This window comes from Rana temporaria, chromosome 7, assembly GCF_905171775.1.
Source record: "Rana temporaria chromosome 7, aRanTem1.1, whole genome shotgun sequence".
In the NCBI taxonomy this organism is placed as follows: Eukaryota; Metazoa; Chordata; class Amphibia; order Anura; family Ranidae; genus Rana; species Rana temporaria.
The window spans coordinates 197,262,268-197,278,090 of NC_053495.1; the positions used below are offsets into that span (position 1 = coordinate 197,262,268).

General features: G+C 49.1%; 1 protein-coding gene across 1 annotated transcript in view; it reads left to right on the forward strand.

Moving 5' to 3' along the window:
• The window catches only part of JAK1 (Janus kinase 1), a 63,405-nt gene that overhangs the window by 17,274 nt on the left and 30,308 nt on the right, over positions 1-15,823 (forward strand). The window contains 3 exon segments of the mRNA XM_040361077.1: positions 4,074-4,201; positions 11,357-11,492; positions 14,117-14,268. Coding sequence (XP_040217011.1) covers positions 4,074-4,201; positions 11,357-11,492; positions 14,117-14,268 — 416 coding nt within the window.

Genomic DNA, 15,823 nt, shown 5'->3' on the forward strand with positions numbered 1-15,823 from the left:
ATTAAAATGTAACCGTATTGCTACACTTAGAGGCTCCTCTCTTCTCTTTTATACTCAGATGTGACATGACGCTACTCTTATATCAAGACATCGCTTGTATATCAAGGCAACATTTATTAAAACATTTTGCTTTTCTTGCAAAACGCTCTCAAACCAAGTTACTCTCAAACCAAGGTTTTACTGTACAGGTGAAACGGTCCCAACACATGTTTTGCAGCACACTAAAAGACACTAATGTGCATTGTGGTGTTCTGCATTGCCAAACAAGGTGCATGTTCTTTTATTTATTTATTTTATGTTTTGTTCTGTTGCCAGGCCATTTTCTTGCACGTGTTTTACAAAATAATTTTAGGCCTGAAGATTAGTTAAAGTGATTGTAAAAGATCACCTTGTAAAACAACCCATGCGGTTTAAAATTAGAAATGAAAAGCAAAACGTTTTTGTATAGATCTAAAAAAAACATTGGCCCGGATTCAGGTAGATTTTCCCCTTATTTTACGGAGGCGCATGGCAGCGTTTTTTGCCCTGCGCCCCCGCAAATTTACTGCGCTACCCGCGATTCACGGAGCAGTAGCTCCGTAAATTGCGTGTGCGCTGTGTAAACTTGCCCTGCGTAAGGGCGCCTAATGTAAATGATCCCGTAGGGGGCGGGAATCATTTAAATTAGGCGCGCTCCCGCGCCGAGCGTAGAGCGCATGCTCCGTCGGGAAACTTTCCCGACGTGCATTGCGAAAAATGACGTCGCAAGGACGTCATTTGCTTCAAAGTGAACGTGAATGGCGTCCAGCGCCATTCACAAATCACTTACGCAAACGACGTAGATTTCAAATATCGCGACGCGGGAACGACGGGTATCCTTTAGCATTGGCTGCGCGTGCTATTAGGATGTGCAACCTTATGCGAAACCAGACGTACGCAAACTACGTAAATTGCGTACGCAGGGCTCGCGCAACGTTGTGAATCAGTGTTAGTATGCAATTTGCATACTATACACTGAGCACAATGGGAGCGCCCCCTAGCGGTCATGCCACGCAGATTTTAGGCTGCAGTCGGCGTTGTTCCTGAATCAGGAGCATTCGTAACGCCGGGGCAAGTAAGCAATTGCGCTGTGTAACCTATGGTTACACAGGCGCAATTGCTTCTTGAATCTGGGCCATTATAAATACCTTTTTAATTTGTTTTTATTTATTTTTTTATTTAGAGCGGAGGTCCACCCTAAAAAAAAAAAACAACAAAAAGGCTAAAAAAAATAATCATACTTACCAGAAATGGCTGTTGCTAGGCAGATCGTCCTAATCTGCCACTTCTTTTTCCGCGGTAGTGATCTTCTCTCTTCTCCTCCTCCTCCTCCTCGCGTTGCCTCCTGAGAAATGGGGCGCGCTGTCTTCTGGGAACTCTGTGTCCCCCAAGAGGACAGCCGCCCATTCACAAAGCGCCGCACGACTCGCACATGCGCAGTAGGAAACGGGCAGTAAAGCCTGCACACAATACGGAGAATGAATCGCCTCGGGGCGGCTGACATCGCAGGCACGCTGGACAGGTAAATGTGCTTATTAAAAGTCAGCAGCTACAGTGTTTGTAGCTGCTGACTTGAAAAAAAAAGAAAAAAAAAATTCCCAGCTGGACCTCCGCTTTAACCACTTGCCCACCAGCCGCCGCAGTTTTACGGCGGCAGGTCGGCTCGGCTGCGCGAAATCGCGTAATATAACGTGATTTCGCATTTCAGCCCCCTTCAGTAGAACACACTCAGGGAACATACTTAACCCCTTCCTCGCCCCCTAGTGCTAACCCCTTCCCTGCCAGTGATTTTTTTTATAGTAATCAGTGCATTTTATAGCACTGATCACTATAAAAATGCCAATTGGTCTCAAAAATGTGTCAAAAGTGTCCGAAGGGTCCTCCATAAGGTCGCAGTACCGAAAAAAATCGCAGATCGGCGGGCGCCATTACTAGTAAAAAAATATTAATAAAAATGCCATAAAACTATCCCCTATTTTGTAGACGCTATGGCCCAGATTCTCAAAGGGCTTACGACGGCGCAACGCCATGTACGCCGTCGTAAGTCCTAATCTGGGCCGTCGTATCTATGCGACTGATTCTTAGAATCAGTTACGCATAGATATCCATTTGATCCGACAGGCGTAAGGCTCTTACGCTGTCGGATCTTAAATGCATTTTTTTTTCCCCGCTAGGTGTCGCCTCCGTCGTTTTCCCCCGTCGAGTATGCAAATTAGCTAGATACGCAAATTCCCGAACGTACGTGCGGTCGACGCAGTGAAGTTATGACGTTTACGTTAGGTTTGCGTGGCGTAAAGTTGCCCCTGCTATATGAGGGGCAACCAATGTTAAGTATGGCTGGGCGCCATTTACGTTCACGTCGAAACCAATGACGTCCTTGCGACGTCATTTGGAGCAATGCACCCTGGGAAATTTTCCGGACGGCGCATGCGCAGTACGTTCGGGCGCGGGAACGCGCTTAATTTAAATGCTCCACGCCCCCTACCCCGGCTAATTTGAATTAGGCGGGCTTGCGCCGGGTGATTTACGCTACGCCGCCGCAACTTTACAGGCAAGTTCTTTGTGAATAAAGCACTTGCCTGTAAAACTTGCCGGCGGCGTAACGTAAATCAGATACGTTACGCCCGCCGAGTTTTACGCCATTCTACGAGAATCTGGGCCTATAACTTTTGCGCAAACCAATCAAACGCTTTTTTTTTACGAAAAATATGTAAAGCATACGTATCGGCCTAAACTAAGGAAAAATATTTTTTTGTTTTGGGGGATATTTATTACACAAAGTAAAAAATATTCATTTTTTTTCAAAATTGTCACTCTATTTTTGTTTATAGCACAAAAAATAAAAACCGCAGAGGTGATCAAATACCACCAAAAGAAAGATCTATTGTGGGGAAAAAAGGGCGCCAATTTTGTTTGGGAGCCACGTCGCACGACCGCGCAATTGTCAGTTAAAGCGACGCAGTGCCGAATCGCAAAAAGTGGCCCCGGTCATTGACCAGCAAAATGGTCCGGGGCTGAAGTGGTTAAATGTAATCTTATGGGAAGACTGTTGTTGACATGAAGGGTCTGGCGTCTCATTAATGTCGGAGGTTTTGCTTTGTTCATTAGAAAGGAAATTGCTTACGGAAGACCTGTACTGTATCCACATCTCATTTCTGGATAGCTGTATCTAGACATTCTCTTCATCTGATTTATAAGTCGCTGTTAGAATTGTATCTGACTTTGCTTTCCTGTTAATGGGAGATGCAGCAACAATGGCCCAGATTCAAGTAGAATCGCGCAATATTTGCGTGGGCAAAGAGCAAATTTTTTTCTCTGCGCCCACGCAAATATTGCGTTTTGCCCGCGATTCACGGAGCAGTTGCTCCGTAAATTGCGCGGGCAATATGCTAAGCAGCCGGGCGCAAGGCTGCCTAATGTAAATGATCCCGCCGGGGGCGGGAATCATTTAAATTAGGCGCGCTCGCCGCGCCGAGCGAACAGCGCATGCTCCGTCGGGAAACTTTCCCGACGTGCATTGCGGCAAATGACGTCGCAAGGACGTCATTTGCTTGTAAGTGAACGTGAATGGCGTCCAGCGCCATTCACGGTTCACTTACGTAAACGACGTGAAATTTGAACGTCGCGAGCGGGAGGCGCAGCTATACTTTAGCATTGGCTGCGCCTGCTATTAGCAGGAGCAACCTTATGCTAAAGGCGCCGTACGGAAACTCCGTACCTTGCGTACGCAGGGCCCCGCGCAACTTTTGTGAATCGGTGGTAGTATGCAATTTGCATACTACACGCCGATCACAAAGACAGCGCCCCCTAGCGGCCAACGCAAGAATGCAGCCTGGGATGTGAAGGCATAAGGAGGCTTATGTCTGTCATATCCTAGGCTGCAGTCCGCGTAGCGATGTTCCTGAATCAGGAGCACTCGTTACAAAACCGGAGCAAGTAAGCACTTGCGCCGCGCAACTATGATTGCGCGGGCGCAAGTGCTTCTTGAATCTGGGCCAGTGTGTATAATTGACTATTCCACATCAATAAACGGACAATGATTTATTTCATTTCAGACATCATGGTGGAAGAATACGTGGACTTTGGTCCTCTGGATCTTTTTATGCATCGCAGGAGCGACTGTCTCACAACGCCATGGAAGTTTCAGGTGGCCAAACAGCTGGCGAGCGCGCTGAGCTACTTGGTGAGTAAAACGATGGCGACGTTGTTACGGTTCTCGATCTTGGTGTATAAAACAATACTTTTTTTTTTCTTCTGGATAACACATGGAACGGTCGGAGCCCCTCTCGGGTTTTTTATTTTGTTGCTGCTCTTGTATCCTCATTCCAGTCTATACGTTGTCTCCCATCTTTAAAGCCTAAGGCCCAGATTCACATACAATTACGTTGCTCCTGGGCAGCGTAACGAATGTGATTTACGTTCCCCCCCCAGGGGGCCGCAGGTTTTACAGGTTTACAGCCTGATTCTCAGAACACTTACCTGTAAACTTGCGGCGGTGTATCGTTAAATCGCTCGGCGCAAACCCGCCCAATTCAAATGGGGCGGGCATCCATTTAAATTAGCGTGCTCCCGCGCCGAGCGTACTGCGCATGCTCCGTCGGGTAAATTACCCGACGTGCATTGCGCTAAATGACGTCGCACCAACGTCATTTGCTTAGACGTTAACGTAAATGGCGTCCAGCGCCATCACGACGTCTTACGCAAACGACGTAATTTTTTAAAATTTCGACGCGGGAATGACGGCCATACTTAACATTGGTTGCCCCTCATAATAGCAAGGGGCAACTTTACCGCGTCAGAATGGCTACGGAAACTACGTAAATTCTCTGCGTCGAGCGCGCGTACGTTCGGGAATCGCCGTAATTTGCTAATTTACATAAGCACGGGGAAAACGACGTCCGCGACACCTAGCGGCGGGAAACAAAATTGCATTTTAGATCTGACAGCGTAAGAGCCTTACGCCTGTCAGATCTAATGGGAATCTATGCGTACTGATTCTAAGAATCATTCGCATAGATACCCGGGGCCAGATGAGGAGTTACGACGGCGCAAATGGTTTTGCGCCGTCGTAACGCCTTTGAGAATCTGGGCCTAAGTCCCTATTTACTTTTACTTTAAATCCAGGGGCCTTCAAACATTTTAAACAAAAAAGGGGCCAGTTTACAGTCCTTCAGACTTTTAGAAGGGCCAATGGGAGTAGAAAATGCCTTGGGCTTGGTGGCCAGTGGGAGTAAAAAAAAAAAAACATAGTGCGTGTGATCAGTAGGAGGAATAGTGCCCCATTGTTGGTGTCGGTGTAAAGAGTAGTGCCCTATCGCTGGTGTCAGTGGCAGGAGTAGTTTCCCATCATTGAGGTCAGTGGCAGGAACAGTGCCCCATCGTTGGTGTCCGTGGCAGGAGTAGTGCCCCAGTGTTGGTGTCCGTGGCAGGAATAGTACCCCAGTGTTGGTGTCAGTGGCAGGAGTTGTGCCCCATGGTTGGTGTCAGTGGCAGGAGTTGTGCCCCATGGTTGGTGTCGGTGGCAGGAGTTGTGCCCCATGGTTGGTGTCAGTGGCAGGAGTTGTGCCCCATGGTTGGTGTCAGTGGCAGGAGTTGTGCCCCATCGTTGAGGTCAATGGCAGGAATAGTGCCCTATCGTTGGTGTCAGTGACAGGAGTAGTTTCCCATCGTCAGTAGCAGGAGTCGGTGGTGTCGTTGGCAGGAGTAGTGCTCCATCGTTGGTGTTGTTTGCTGGAGTAGTTACCCATCGTTGGTGTCGTTGGCAGGAGTAGTGCCCCATCGTTGGTATCGTTGGCAGGTGTAGTGCCCAATCCTTGGTGTCGTTGGCAGGTGTAGTGCCCAATCCTTGGTGTCGTTGGCAGGTGTAGTACCCCATCCTTGGTGTCGTTGGCAGGTGTAGTGCCCCATCCTTTTTTTTTTTTTTTTATCTTTTTTTTTTATTAGTTTTTTACAAGTACAGGTACATTGATCCAAAAAGGAATGGCACAGTAGTTGGAACAATACCGCATATCATGACACACAGAAATGTAGTGCCCCATCCTTGGTGTCGTTGGCAGGTGTAGTGCCCCATCCTTGGTGTCGTTGGCAGGTGTAGTGCCCCATCCTTGGTGTCGTTGGCAGGTGTAGTGCCCCATCCTTGGTGTCGTTGGCAGGTGTAGTGCCCCATCCTTGGTGTCGTTGGCAGGTGTAGTGCCCCATCCTTGGTGTCGTTGGCAGATGTAGTGCCCCATCCTTGGTGTCGTTGGCAGGTGTAGTGCCCCATCCTTGGTGTCGTTGGCAGGTGTAGTGCCCCATCCTTGGTGTCGTTGGCAGGTGTAGTGCCCCATCCTTGGTGTCGTTGGCAGGTGTAGTGCCCCATCCTTGGTGTCAGTGGTAGGCGTCATTACCCACTGTTATTGTCAATGAGAGTAATTCTGCCCCCCCCCCCCCCCCGGTGGAAAGAATGGCACCTCATAATTGGTGTCAGTGGGAGGAAATATTGTCTCGGATCAATGAGAGAAAGATTGCCCCAAGGGCCAGATAAAGGAAAGCAAAGGGCCACTTCCACTGCTTTAGATAGTTTGGCCCAGCTATTACCTTTACTAATAGATGTGACAGTGGGGGGTTATTTACGAAAGGCAAATCCACTTTGCACTACTTGGAAGTGCAGTCGCTGTAGATCCGAGGGGGACATGCAAGGGGAATATAAAAAATAGCATTTTATCTTGCACATGATTGGATGAAAAAATCACTCCTTACTTTATTCAGAATAAAAAAAACGAAGTTTGGCCTTTAGATCTGTTTTACCAGAGAGGAAAATAATCCCAGACGGCGCTAATGTTTGTGAGCGGATTGCAAGAGATGGGGGTTGAGGGGGTTTGGGGGGAGATGGGGGGGTTGGGGATGAGGGAGGAGATGGGGGGTGAGGGGGGTTGGGGATGAGGGAGTAGATGGGGGGTGAGGGGGGTTGGGGAGATGGGGGGTGAGGGGGGGTTGGGGATGAGGGAGGAGATGGGGGGGGTGAGGGGGGGTTGGGGATGAGGGAGGAGATGGGGGGGTTGGGGATGAGGGAGGAGATGGGGGGGTGAGGGGGGGGTGGGGATGAGGGGGGTGAGGGAGATGCGCGGGTGAGGGGGGTTGGGGATGAGGGAGGAGATGGGGGATGAGGGGGGTTGGGGATGAGGGAGGAGATGGGGGGGGTTGGGGATGAGGGAGGAGATGGGGGGTGAGGGGGGTTGGGGATGAGGGAGGAGATGGGGGGTGAGGGGGTTTGGGGATGGGGGGTGAGGGGGGTTGGGGATGAGGGAGGAGATGGGGGGGGTGAGGGGGGTTGGGGATGAGGGAGGAGATGGGGGGGGGGTTGGGGATGAGGGAGGAGATGGGGGGTGAGGGGGGTTGGGGATGAGGGGGGTGAGGGGAGATGCGCGGGGTGAGGGGGGTTGGGGATGAGGGGGGTTGGGGATGAGGGAGGAGATGGGGGGGGTTGGGGATGAGGGAGGAGATGGGGGGGGTTGGGGATGAGGGAGGAGATGGGGGGGTGAGGGGGGGTTGGGGATGAGGGAGGAGATGGGGGGGTGAGGGGGGGTTGGGGATGAGGGAGGAGATGGGGGGGGGTTGGGGATGAGGGAGGAGATGGGGGGTGAGGGGGGTTGGGGATGAGGGGGGTGAGGGGGAGATGCGCGGGGTGAGGGGGGTTGGGGATGAGGGAGGAGATGGGGATGAGGGGGGTTGGGGATGAGGGAGGAGATGGGGGGGTTGGGGATGAGGGAGGAGATGGGGGGTGAGGGGGGTTGGGGATGAGGGAGGAGATGGGGGGGTGAGGGGGTTGGGGATGAGGGAGGAGATGAGGGGTGAGGGGGGGTGGGGATGGGGGAGGGGAGGGGGGGTGAGGGGGGTTGGGGATGAGGGAGGAGATGGGGGGTGAGGGGGGTTGGGGATGAGGGAGGAGATGAGGGGTGAGGGGGTTGGGGAGGAGGGAGGAGAATGGGGGGGTTGGGGATGAGGGAGGAGATGGGGGATGAGGGGGGTTGGGGGTGAGGGAGGGGTGGGGGGGTTGGGGGTGAGGGGGGTGCACACTTTTTTAGTGGGATGGCCACAGCTCCCTCTCCCAAAGTCGGCATTTTACTGTCCATATTCTGGCTGTGTGTATATATATATATTGTGCAGGAAATAAATGGTTTTAGTAAGCGAGAGAAATCAATACCGCTATTAATTTTCAGTGTGCAGGGTTGACTTCCCATAATAATAGCAGTTTATTGCTAAATGGCGGTATTAAATCACTGATGAAATGCGGTAACCTCAATTAGCGGCAGTTCATTACTAATCCCATCTATCAATTACTTCTCATCTCCGGCCGGGCAGGCTGACAGCGGCTGCTGAATCAGACGTCGTTCCTGAGAGATGTCATCCATTAGATGAGTGTTTACATGCGATTCCCAGCACGGGGAGATGGCTTTTCCCATCAGCCTGGGTCTACTCTGTGGGCAAGGATTTACAGTTAGGACGTTCATTTTTTTTTTTTATGCAGTGCGATACATTCCCAACGAAGAAAACATTTCTCTGATAAAATATTATGAAATTCTGGGATCTGGCCGGCAGATGTGTGTTATCTCTTGCAGTCTAATATCTGTGTAGCGCCCCCCTGGGTCTACTGGGAGCCAGTGGCGTCACTAGGGTTGGTGTCACCTGGTGCGGTAAAACATGGTGTCACCCCCCTACACCAACTATAGTCACCCCTTTAGTATTGTCCCCCCTCCTTCAGTAGACCCCCCTCCACTAAGTATAGACCCCACTCCATCAGTACAGACCCCCCTTCACCAATTATACTTCTCCCTCAGTACAGACCCCCCTTCACCAATTATAGTTCTCCCTCAGTACAGACCCCCCGCCACGAAGTATAGACCACCCTTGATCAGTACAGACCCCCTTCCAAGTATAGACCTGGCTTACGAAGGCTTGCGCCGTCCTATCTTAGGTTGCAATATTTCGGATGGCCGCTAGGTGGCGCTACCATTGCGGTCGGCATAGAATATGTAAATTGGTAGATACGCCGATTCACGAACGTACGCCCAGCCGACGCAGTACTTTTACGCCGTTTACGTAAGAGATAGGCCGCCTAAAGTTAGAGCTAGGCCCTAGTTGGAATAGTAATGTTAAGTATGGCCGCCGTTCCCGCGTCGAAATTCGAATTTTTTACGTTGTTTGCGTAAGTCGTCCGTGAATCAGGATTTACGTTGTTTACGTCCACGTTGAAATCAATAGGCCCGTGCGGCGTACTTAGCCGCAATGCACACTGGGAAATGTAGGCGCATGCGCAGTTAAAAAAAAACCCGTCAAAAACGTAAGGTCAAGCCCAATTAACATAACACACGCCGCCTTACACACATTTGAATTAGGCGTGCTTACGCCTGCCCGCTTTAGGCTACGCCGCCGTAACTTAGCAGGCAAGTACATTGTGAATCATGTACTTGCCTCGCTAACTTACGGCAGCGTAGCCTAAATGCCTTAAGCTACGCCGCCGCAAAGTTGCGGCAATCTATGTGAATCTAGGCATACATCTTGACAAGAGGGTGAATAATAATACTCAAATTCTTTAAATACTGCAATCAACTTGTAAAACTTCAAAACACCAGTCAGTTTTTGTTTTTTAATCCTGACCCGGTTTGCGAGTGTTGTCTCGCAACACGAGCAGGATTCAAGTCTCTGGGGTTTGCAGTACCGCATGTGGCCAGAGGTGGGGGGGGGGGGGGCGCAGGTGATGACCGGAGACACTCTGAAAAAAATCTGTACCTGAGTGTCTCCTAGTGGTCTCTGAGCATCTCCGAGTGTTTCCGTGTGTCTCCAGCGCTCCCCCACCTCTTGCCACACGCTAGGTACTGCATACACTAGCAGTGACAATGGAACAGATTATCTGAATTTCCATTGACTTCTATGGGGAAACTCGCTTTGATATGTAAGTGCTTTGGATTACAAGCATTCTTCTGGAACTGGTTATGCTCGTGATTCAAGGTACTACTGTACTCACAAATGAGGTGCACTACATACACACCCTCGCCTGTCCTGGGAATCGTTTTTCAGTCATTACTGCAGCTTAAAATGCAAATAATAAAATTGCGGAGATTTCCTTGAATGTTGAAATTCGATGAATGAATGACTTGTATAGCACTACACATGCAAACTGAATCGTCTCTAGGCGCTTTTTGCAGCCAGTGGGCCAGATTCAAGAAGCAATTGCGCCTGTGTAACCATAGGTTACACAGCGCAATTGCTTAATTGCTCCGGCGTAGCGAATGCTCCTGATTCAGGAACATCGCTACGCCGACTGCAGCCTAAAATCTGCGTGGCATAAGGCTCTTATGCCACGCAGATTTTAGGCTGCATTCTTGCGTTGGCCGCTAGGGGGCGCTCCCATTGTGATCTGTGTATAGTATGCAAATTGCATACTAACACCGATTCACAACGTTGCGCGAGCCCTGCGTACGCAAATTACGTAGTTTGCGTACGTCGGGTTTCGCGTAAGGTTACACATCCTAATAGCAGGCGCAGCCAATGCTATAGGATACCCACGTTCCCCGCGTCGCGACGTTCAAATGTTACGTCGTTTGCGTAAGTGAATCGTGAATGGCGCTGGACGCCATTCACGTTCACTTTGAAGAAAATGACGTCCTTGCGACGTCATTTGCCGCAATGCACGTCGGGAAAGTTTCCCGACATAGCATGCGCTCTACACTCTGCGCGGGAGCGCGCCTAATTTAAATGATTCCCGCCCCCGGCGGGATCATTTACATTGCGCGCGCTTACGCTGGGCAATTTTGCCGGCGTGCCCTCGCAATTTACGGAGCTACTGCTCCGTGAATCGAGGGCAGCGCAAAATATTTGCGGGGGCGCAGGGCAAAATCGTTGCCTCGTGCCTCCGCAAATAAAGCGCAAATGTACCTGAATCTGGGCCATTGTCTTCCTGGCTGGTGCGGTCATTTACCCCGTAGGATCTCGACACGCTTGGGACACACATATACATATACTGGGCCAATTTGGACAGGATCCAATTAACCTACCGGCATGTCTTTGGAGTGTGAAAGGAAACCGGAGTACCCGAAGGAAACCCACACAGTCACAGGGAGAACATGCAAACTCCAGGCAGATGGTGTCGTGGTCAGGATTTGAACCAGCGACCCTTTTGCTGCTAGGTGAAAGTGCCAACCACTACAACACTGCGCTGCTGGTAAAATGTCCAAAACTGTAGACCCCCCCCTGTTACACCTCATTTGATTGATTGTTCTATTTGCAATGCTCTCTCTGGTTATATTTGTGCCTTCGGGGCTGTCAGAATAAAACGGAGATGTCATGTTTTCTTCTGCAGGAAGATAAGGACTTGGTACACGGGAATGTCTGCACAAAGAACATTCTGCTGGCCAGAGAAGGGATAGATAATGACTGCGGCCCCTTCATCAAGCTCAGTGACCCTGGGATTCCTATAACTGTGCTCACCCGCCAAGGTAAGAACAGAAGTCCGTCTCATGACACAACTGCAAAAAATTCAGGCCTTCAAAATAAAAAGCAGCACACACCTCTGTTCCACTATTCCTGGCTTGTTTAAAGTGCCAAGCTTGCTGAAGAATGTGAATGTGTGCTAAAAAAAATGCACTGACACTGGCAGGGAAGGGATTAACACTAGGGGGCAATAAACTGTGTTCCCTGGGTGTGTTCTAACTGTAGGGGGGGGGTGGGCTTACTGGAACATGACAGCGATCACTATTCCCGATCACTGGGAACAGAAGATGTGTCATGTCATCTGGCAGAATGGGGAATCGCCTTGTTTACAAAGGCAGGTCCCCATTCTGCCTCTGTGCATAACGATCGCAGGCAGGCAGCAGACATCGAGTTCGCTGGACCCGTGGCCCGCAGCAGGTGCGCGTGCGCAATCTCACGTGCACGGACCGACCTACAGATACGTTGGCTCGCGCAAGGAGAGCCGACCTGCCGCAGTAAATGTACGTAAGCTGGTCGGCAAGTGGCTAAACATAACATGAAGACTGACAAAAGTGACCAGCTTGAACACACATAGGGGCCCGAATACACATACATTGGCGCATATTTATGCCGCCGTAGCGTATCTCTTTTACGCTACGCCGGCGCAGCGCACAGAGGCAAGCACTGGATTCACAAAGCACTTGCTCCCACTCGCTCTTCAAAATACGCTGGGTTTCCTTGGCGTAAGCCAGCGTAGGTGGAAGTGGGCGTAAGCCATGCTAATGAGGCGTGACCCCATGCAAATGATGGGCCAAGCGCCATAGAAGTACTTAAAATGAACGGCGCATGCGCCGTCCCGTGGCCGCATCCCAGTGCGCATGCTCAGAATCACGTTGAAACAACTGCCTAAGATACGCCGGATCACTGCCTACGACGTGAACGGAACCTACACCTAGTCATATTCACGTGCAACGTAAACGACAAAAGATACGACGGCTTGTGTTCCCTGGTCCATATCTTTGCATGAGTTGCGCCTCATATATGGGGAATAACTTTACGCCGGACTTACGCAAACCGCGTATATTATGTGCCGGGTGCAACTACATTTGTGAATCGGCGTATCTCCCTCATTTGCATATGTGCATAGAAAATCTATGGGAGCGGCAAATGCGCCCGGCGTAAATATGCGCCCACGATACGACCGCGTAGGCAAGTTACGTCGGTCCTAGGAAGCCTATTTTCAGGCGTATCTAGTTTTGTGGGCACGGCGCATAGATACAACGGCGCATATTTACACTTACGCGGCGTATCTCGTAAGTGCTTTGTGAATCCGGGCCAGGGAGTCTATTTAAAAAACAGCGCTGTGGTCTCACCATGGCCATGCCACTAGTTACAAAAACAAAACATTAAGACCACAGGTGTACTTAAAGTGAAGCTCCACCCAAAAGAAGTTCCACTTGAAGTAATTCTACACTCCTCCCCTGCCACATTTGGCAAGCCATTTTCTTTTTTGGGGGGGGTACCTATTTTTGACTGGTAACTGCTCCCACCAGGGGCGGGCTGACAACACATGGGGCCCCTGGGCAATAGAAGATTATGGGGCCCCCGGGCTTACAGAGGGCCACCACGCCAGGAGGCAGTGCAGAGGCGGGGCAGCTAAAATCTCTGGATTTTCACATCAAAAGCATGTCAGTTTCGGACATATCAGGGACAGATGTAAAAAAAAAACGTATTTTTACATACTGTCCCTGGTTGTACTGAGCCTGGCAACCCTGATGGGGCCCCCTAGTGGCATGGAGCCCTCGGGCAGTGCCCGAGTGACTCAATGGTCAGTCCGCCCCTGGCTCCTACCTTCACTTGGATCACCTAGGCGATCCGAGCAGAAGTTCTCTTCTTCCCCCTTCCTCCCTGCAGTATTCTGGGACACGTCACAGGGTCCCAGAAAAAATGGGAGTCTTGTCTGCTGCGATAAGCAAAGAAAACTCAGAGTGCAGGATCCACACCATGGACTGCGTTTTATGAATGAGCTGTAAAATGTAGGCAGCAGTGTGACCTGCAGAGTACAGTAAAACCTTGGTTTGAGAGTAACTTGGTTTGAGAGCGTTTTGCAAGACGAGCAACATTTTTTAATACATTTTGACTTGATATACAAGCGATGTCTTGATATACAAGTAGCGTCATGTCACAACTGGGTATAAAAGAGAAGAGAGGCGCCTCCAAGTGTAGCAATACGGTTACATTTAATGAAAGTACAACATTTAGAGACATATTGCTACACTTAGAGGCGCCTCTCTTCTCTTTTATACTCTGGAGCTCCTGCTGGATTTTGCTTCTAATCCCCTTGTGGAGGCTTCCATTTGTGGACGGACATTTTATGGTTACACAACCAATCACATCGCTATAATCTTTTTATATGGACTGTAAACGGAAGGATTTATGAATAAATGGTTGTGGAACGAATCATTTGAGTTTCCATTATTTCTCATGGGGAAATTTGCTTTGATTTACAAGTGCTTTGGATTACAAGCCTGTTTTTGGAGTGAATTCTGCTCGCAATCCAAGGTTTTACTGTATATAGGATAAAGTTTTATATCTGCTGCTTGTTAAAAATGGGTGCCTCAGTCCTAATTTTTTATTTCTTTTACCCTAGAGCGCGTGGAAAGGATCCCCTGGATTGCTCCAGAGTGTGTGGAAGATTCTCGAGTCTTGGGTGTAGCTGCTGACAAATGGAGCTTTGGAACCACCTTGTGGGAGATCTGCTTCAATGGAGAGGTTCCCCTGAAGGACAAGACCCTGGCAGAGGTATTGACGACTGTTTCCCCCGGTGCAATGTTCCTTGATGTCATACGGGTTAAAGAAGATCTCCAATACAGAGCTGATCATGTTATATGTTGTTTCCAACAAGTTACATCACATGCCGGTTGCTTAAATCACTTGGGGGTGAGGTCTTTAACCAGAATTCACAGTTTCACCGCCATCAAAAGGCCTAGGAAGGGTTGAAATCAGGGGCGGACTGACCATTCGGGCCCTTGGGCACTGCCCGAGAGCCCTATGCCACTAGGGGGCCCCATCAGGGTTGCCAGCCTCAGTAAAACCAGGGACAGTATCTAAAAAATTTTTTATTTTTTTTTCTTCTTTTATCTCAAGGTTATAGCTGCCCCGCCTCTCCAGTACCTTTTCAGTGTGTGTATTCTGTGTGTGTATGTTTACTGTGTGTATACTGTGTGTGTATGTATACTGTGTGTGACTGTGTGTGTATGCATACTGTGTGTATACTGTGTGTGTATGTATACTGTGTGTGACTGTGTGTATACTGTGTGTGTATGTATACTGTGTGTATACTGTGTGTGTATGCATACTGTGTGTATACTGTGTGTGACTGTATACTGTGTGTGTATGCATACTGTGTGTGTATGTATACTGTGTGTGACTGTGTGTGTATGCATATTGTGTGTATACTGTGTGTGACTGTATACTGTGTGTGTATCTATACTGTGTGTGTGTGTGTATATGTATACTGTGTGTGTGTATGTATACTGTATGTGTATACTGTATGTGTGTATGTATACTGTATGTGTGTGTGTATACTGTGTGTGTATGCATACTGTGTGTGTATCTATACTGTGTGTGTGTGTGTGTGTGTGTGTGTGTGTGTGTATGTATGTGTGTATACTGTATGTGTGTATGTATACTGTATGTGTGTGTGTGTGTATACTGTGTGTGTGTGTGTGTGTGTGTATACTGTGTGTGTATGTATACTGTGTGTGTGTGTGTGTATACTGTGTGTATACTGTGTGTGTATGTATACTGTGTGTGTATGCATACTGTGTGTGTATGTATACTGTGTGTGTGTATGTATGCATAGCTGCCCCGCCTCTCCAGTACCTTTTCAGTGTGTATGTATACTGTGTGTGTATGTATACTGTGTGTGTATGTATACTGTGTGTGTGTGTGTGTGTATGTATGCATAGCGGCCCCACCTCTCCAGTACCTTTTCAGTGTGTATGTATACTGTGTGTGTATGTATACTGTGTGTGTATGTATACTGTGTGTGTATGCATACTGTGTGTGTATGTATACTGTGTGTGTATGTATACTGTGTGTGTATGTATACTGTGTGTGTATGCATACTGTGTGTGTATGCATACTGTGTGTGTATGTATACTGTGTGTGTGTGTGTGTGTGTGTGTGTGTATGTATGCATAGCTGCCCCGCCTCTCCAGTACCTTTTCAGTGTGTATGTATACTGTGTGTGTATGTATACCGTGTGTGTATACTGTATGTGTATGTATACTGTATGTGTGTGTATGTATACTGTATGTGTGTGTGTGTGTGTATGTATACTGTGTGTGTGTGT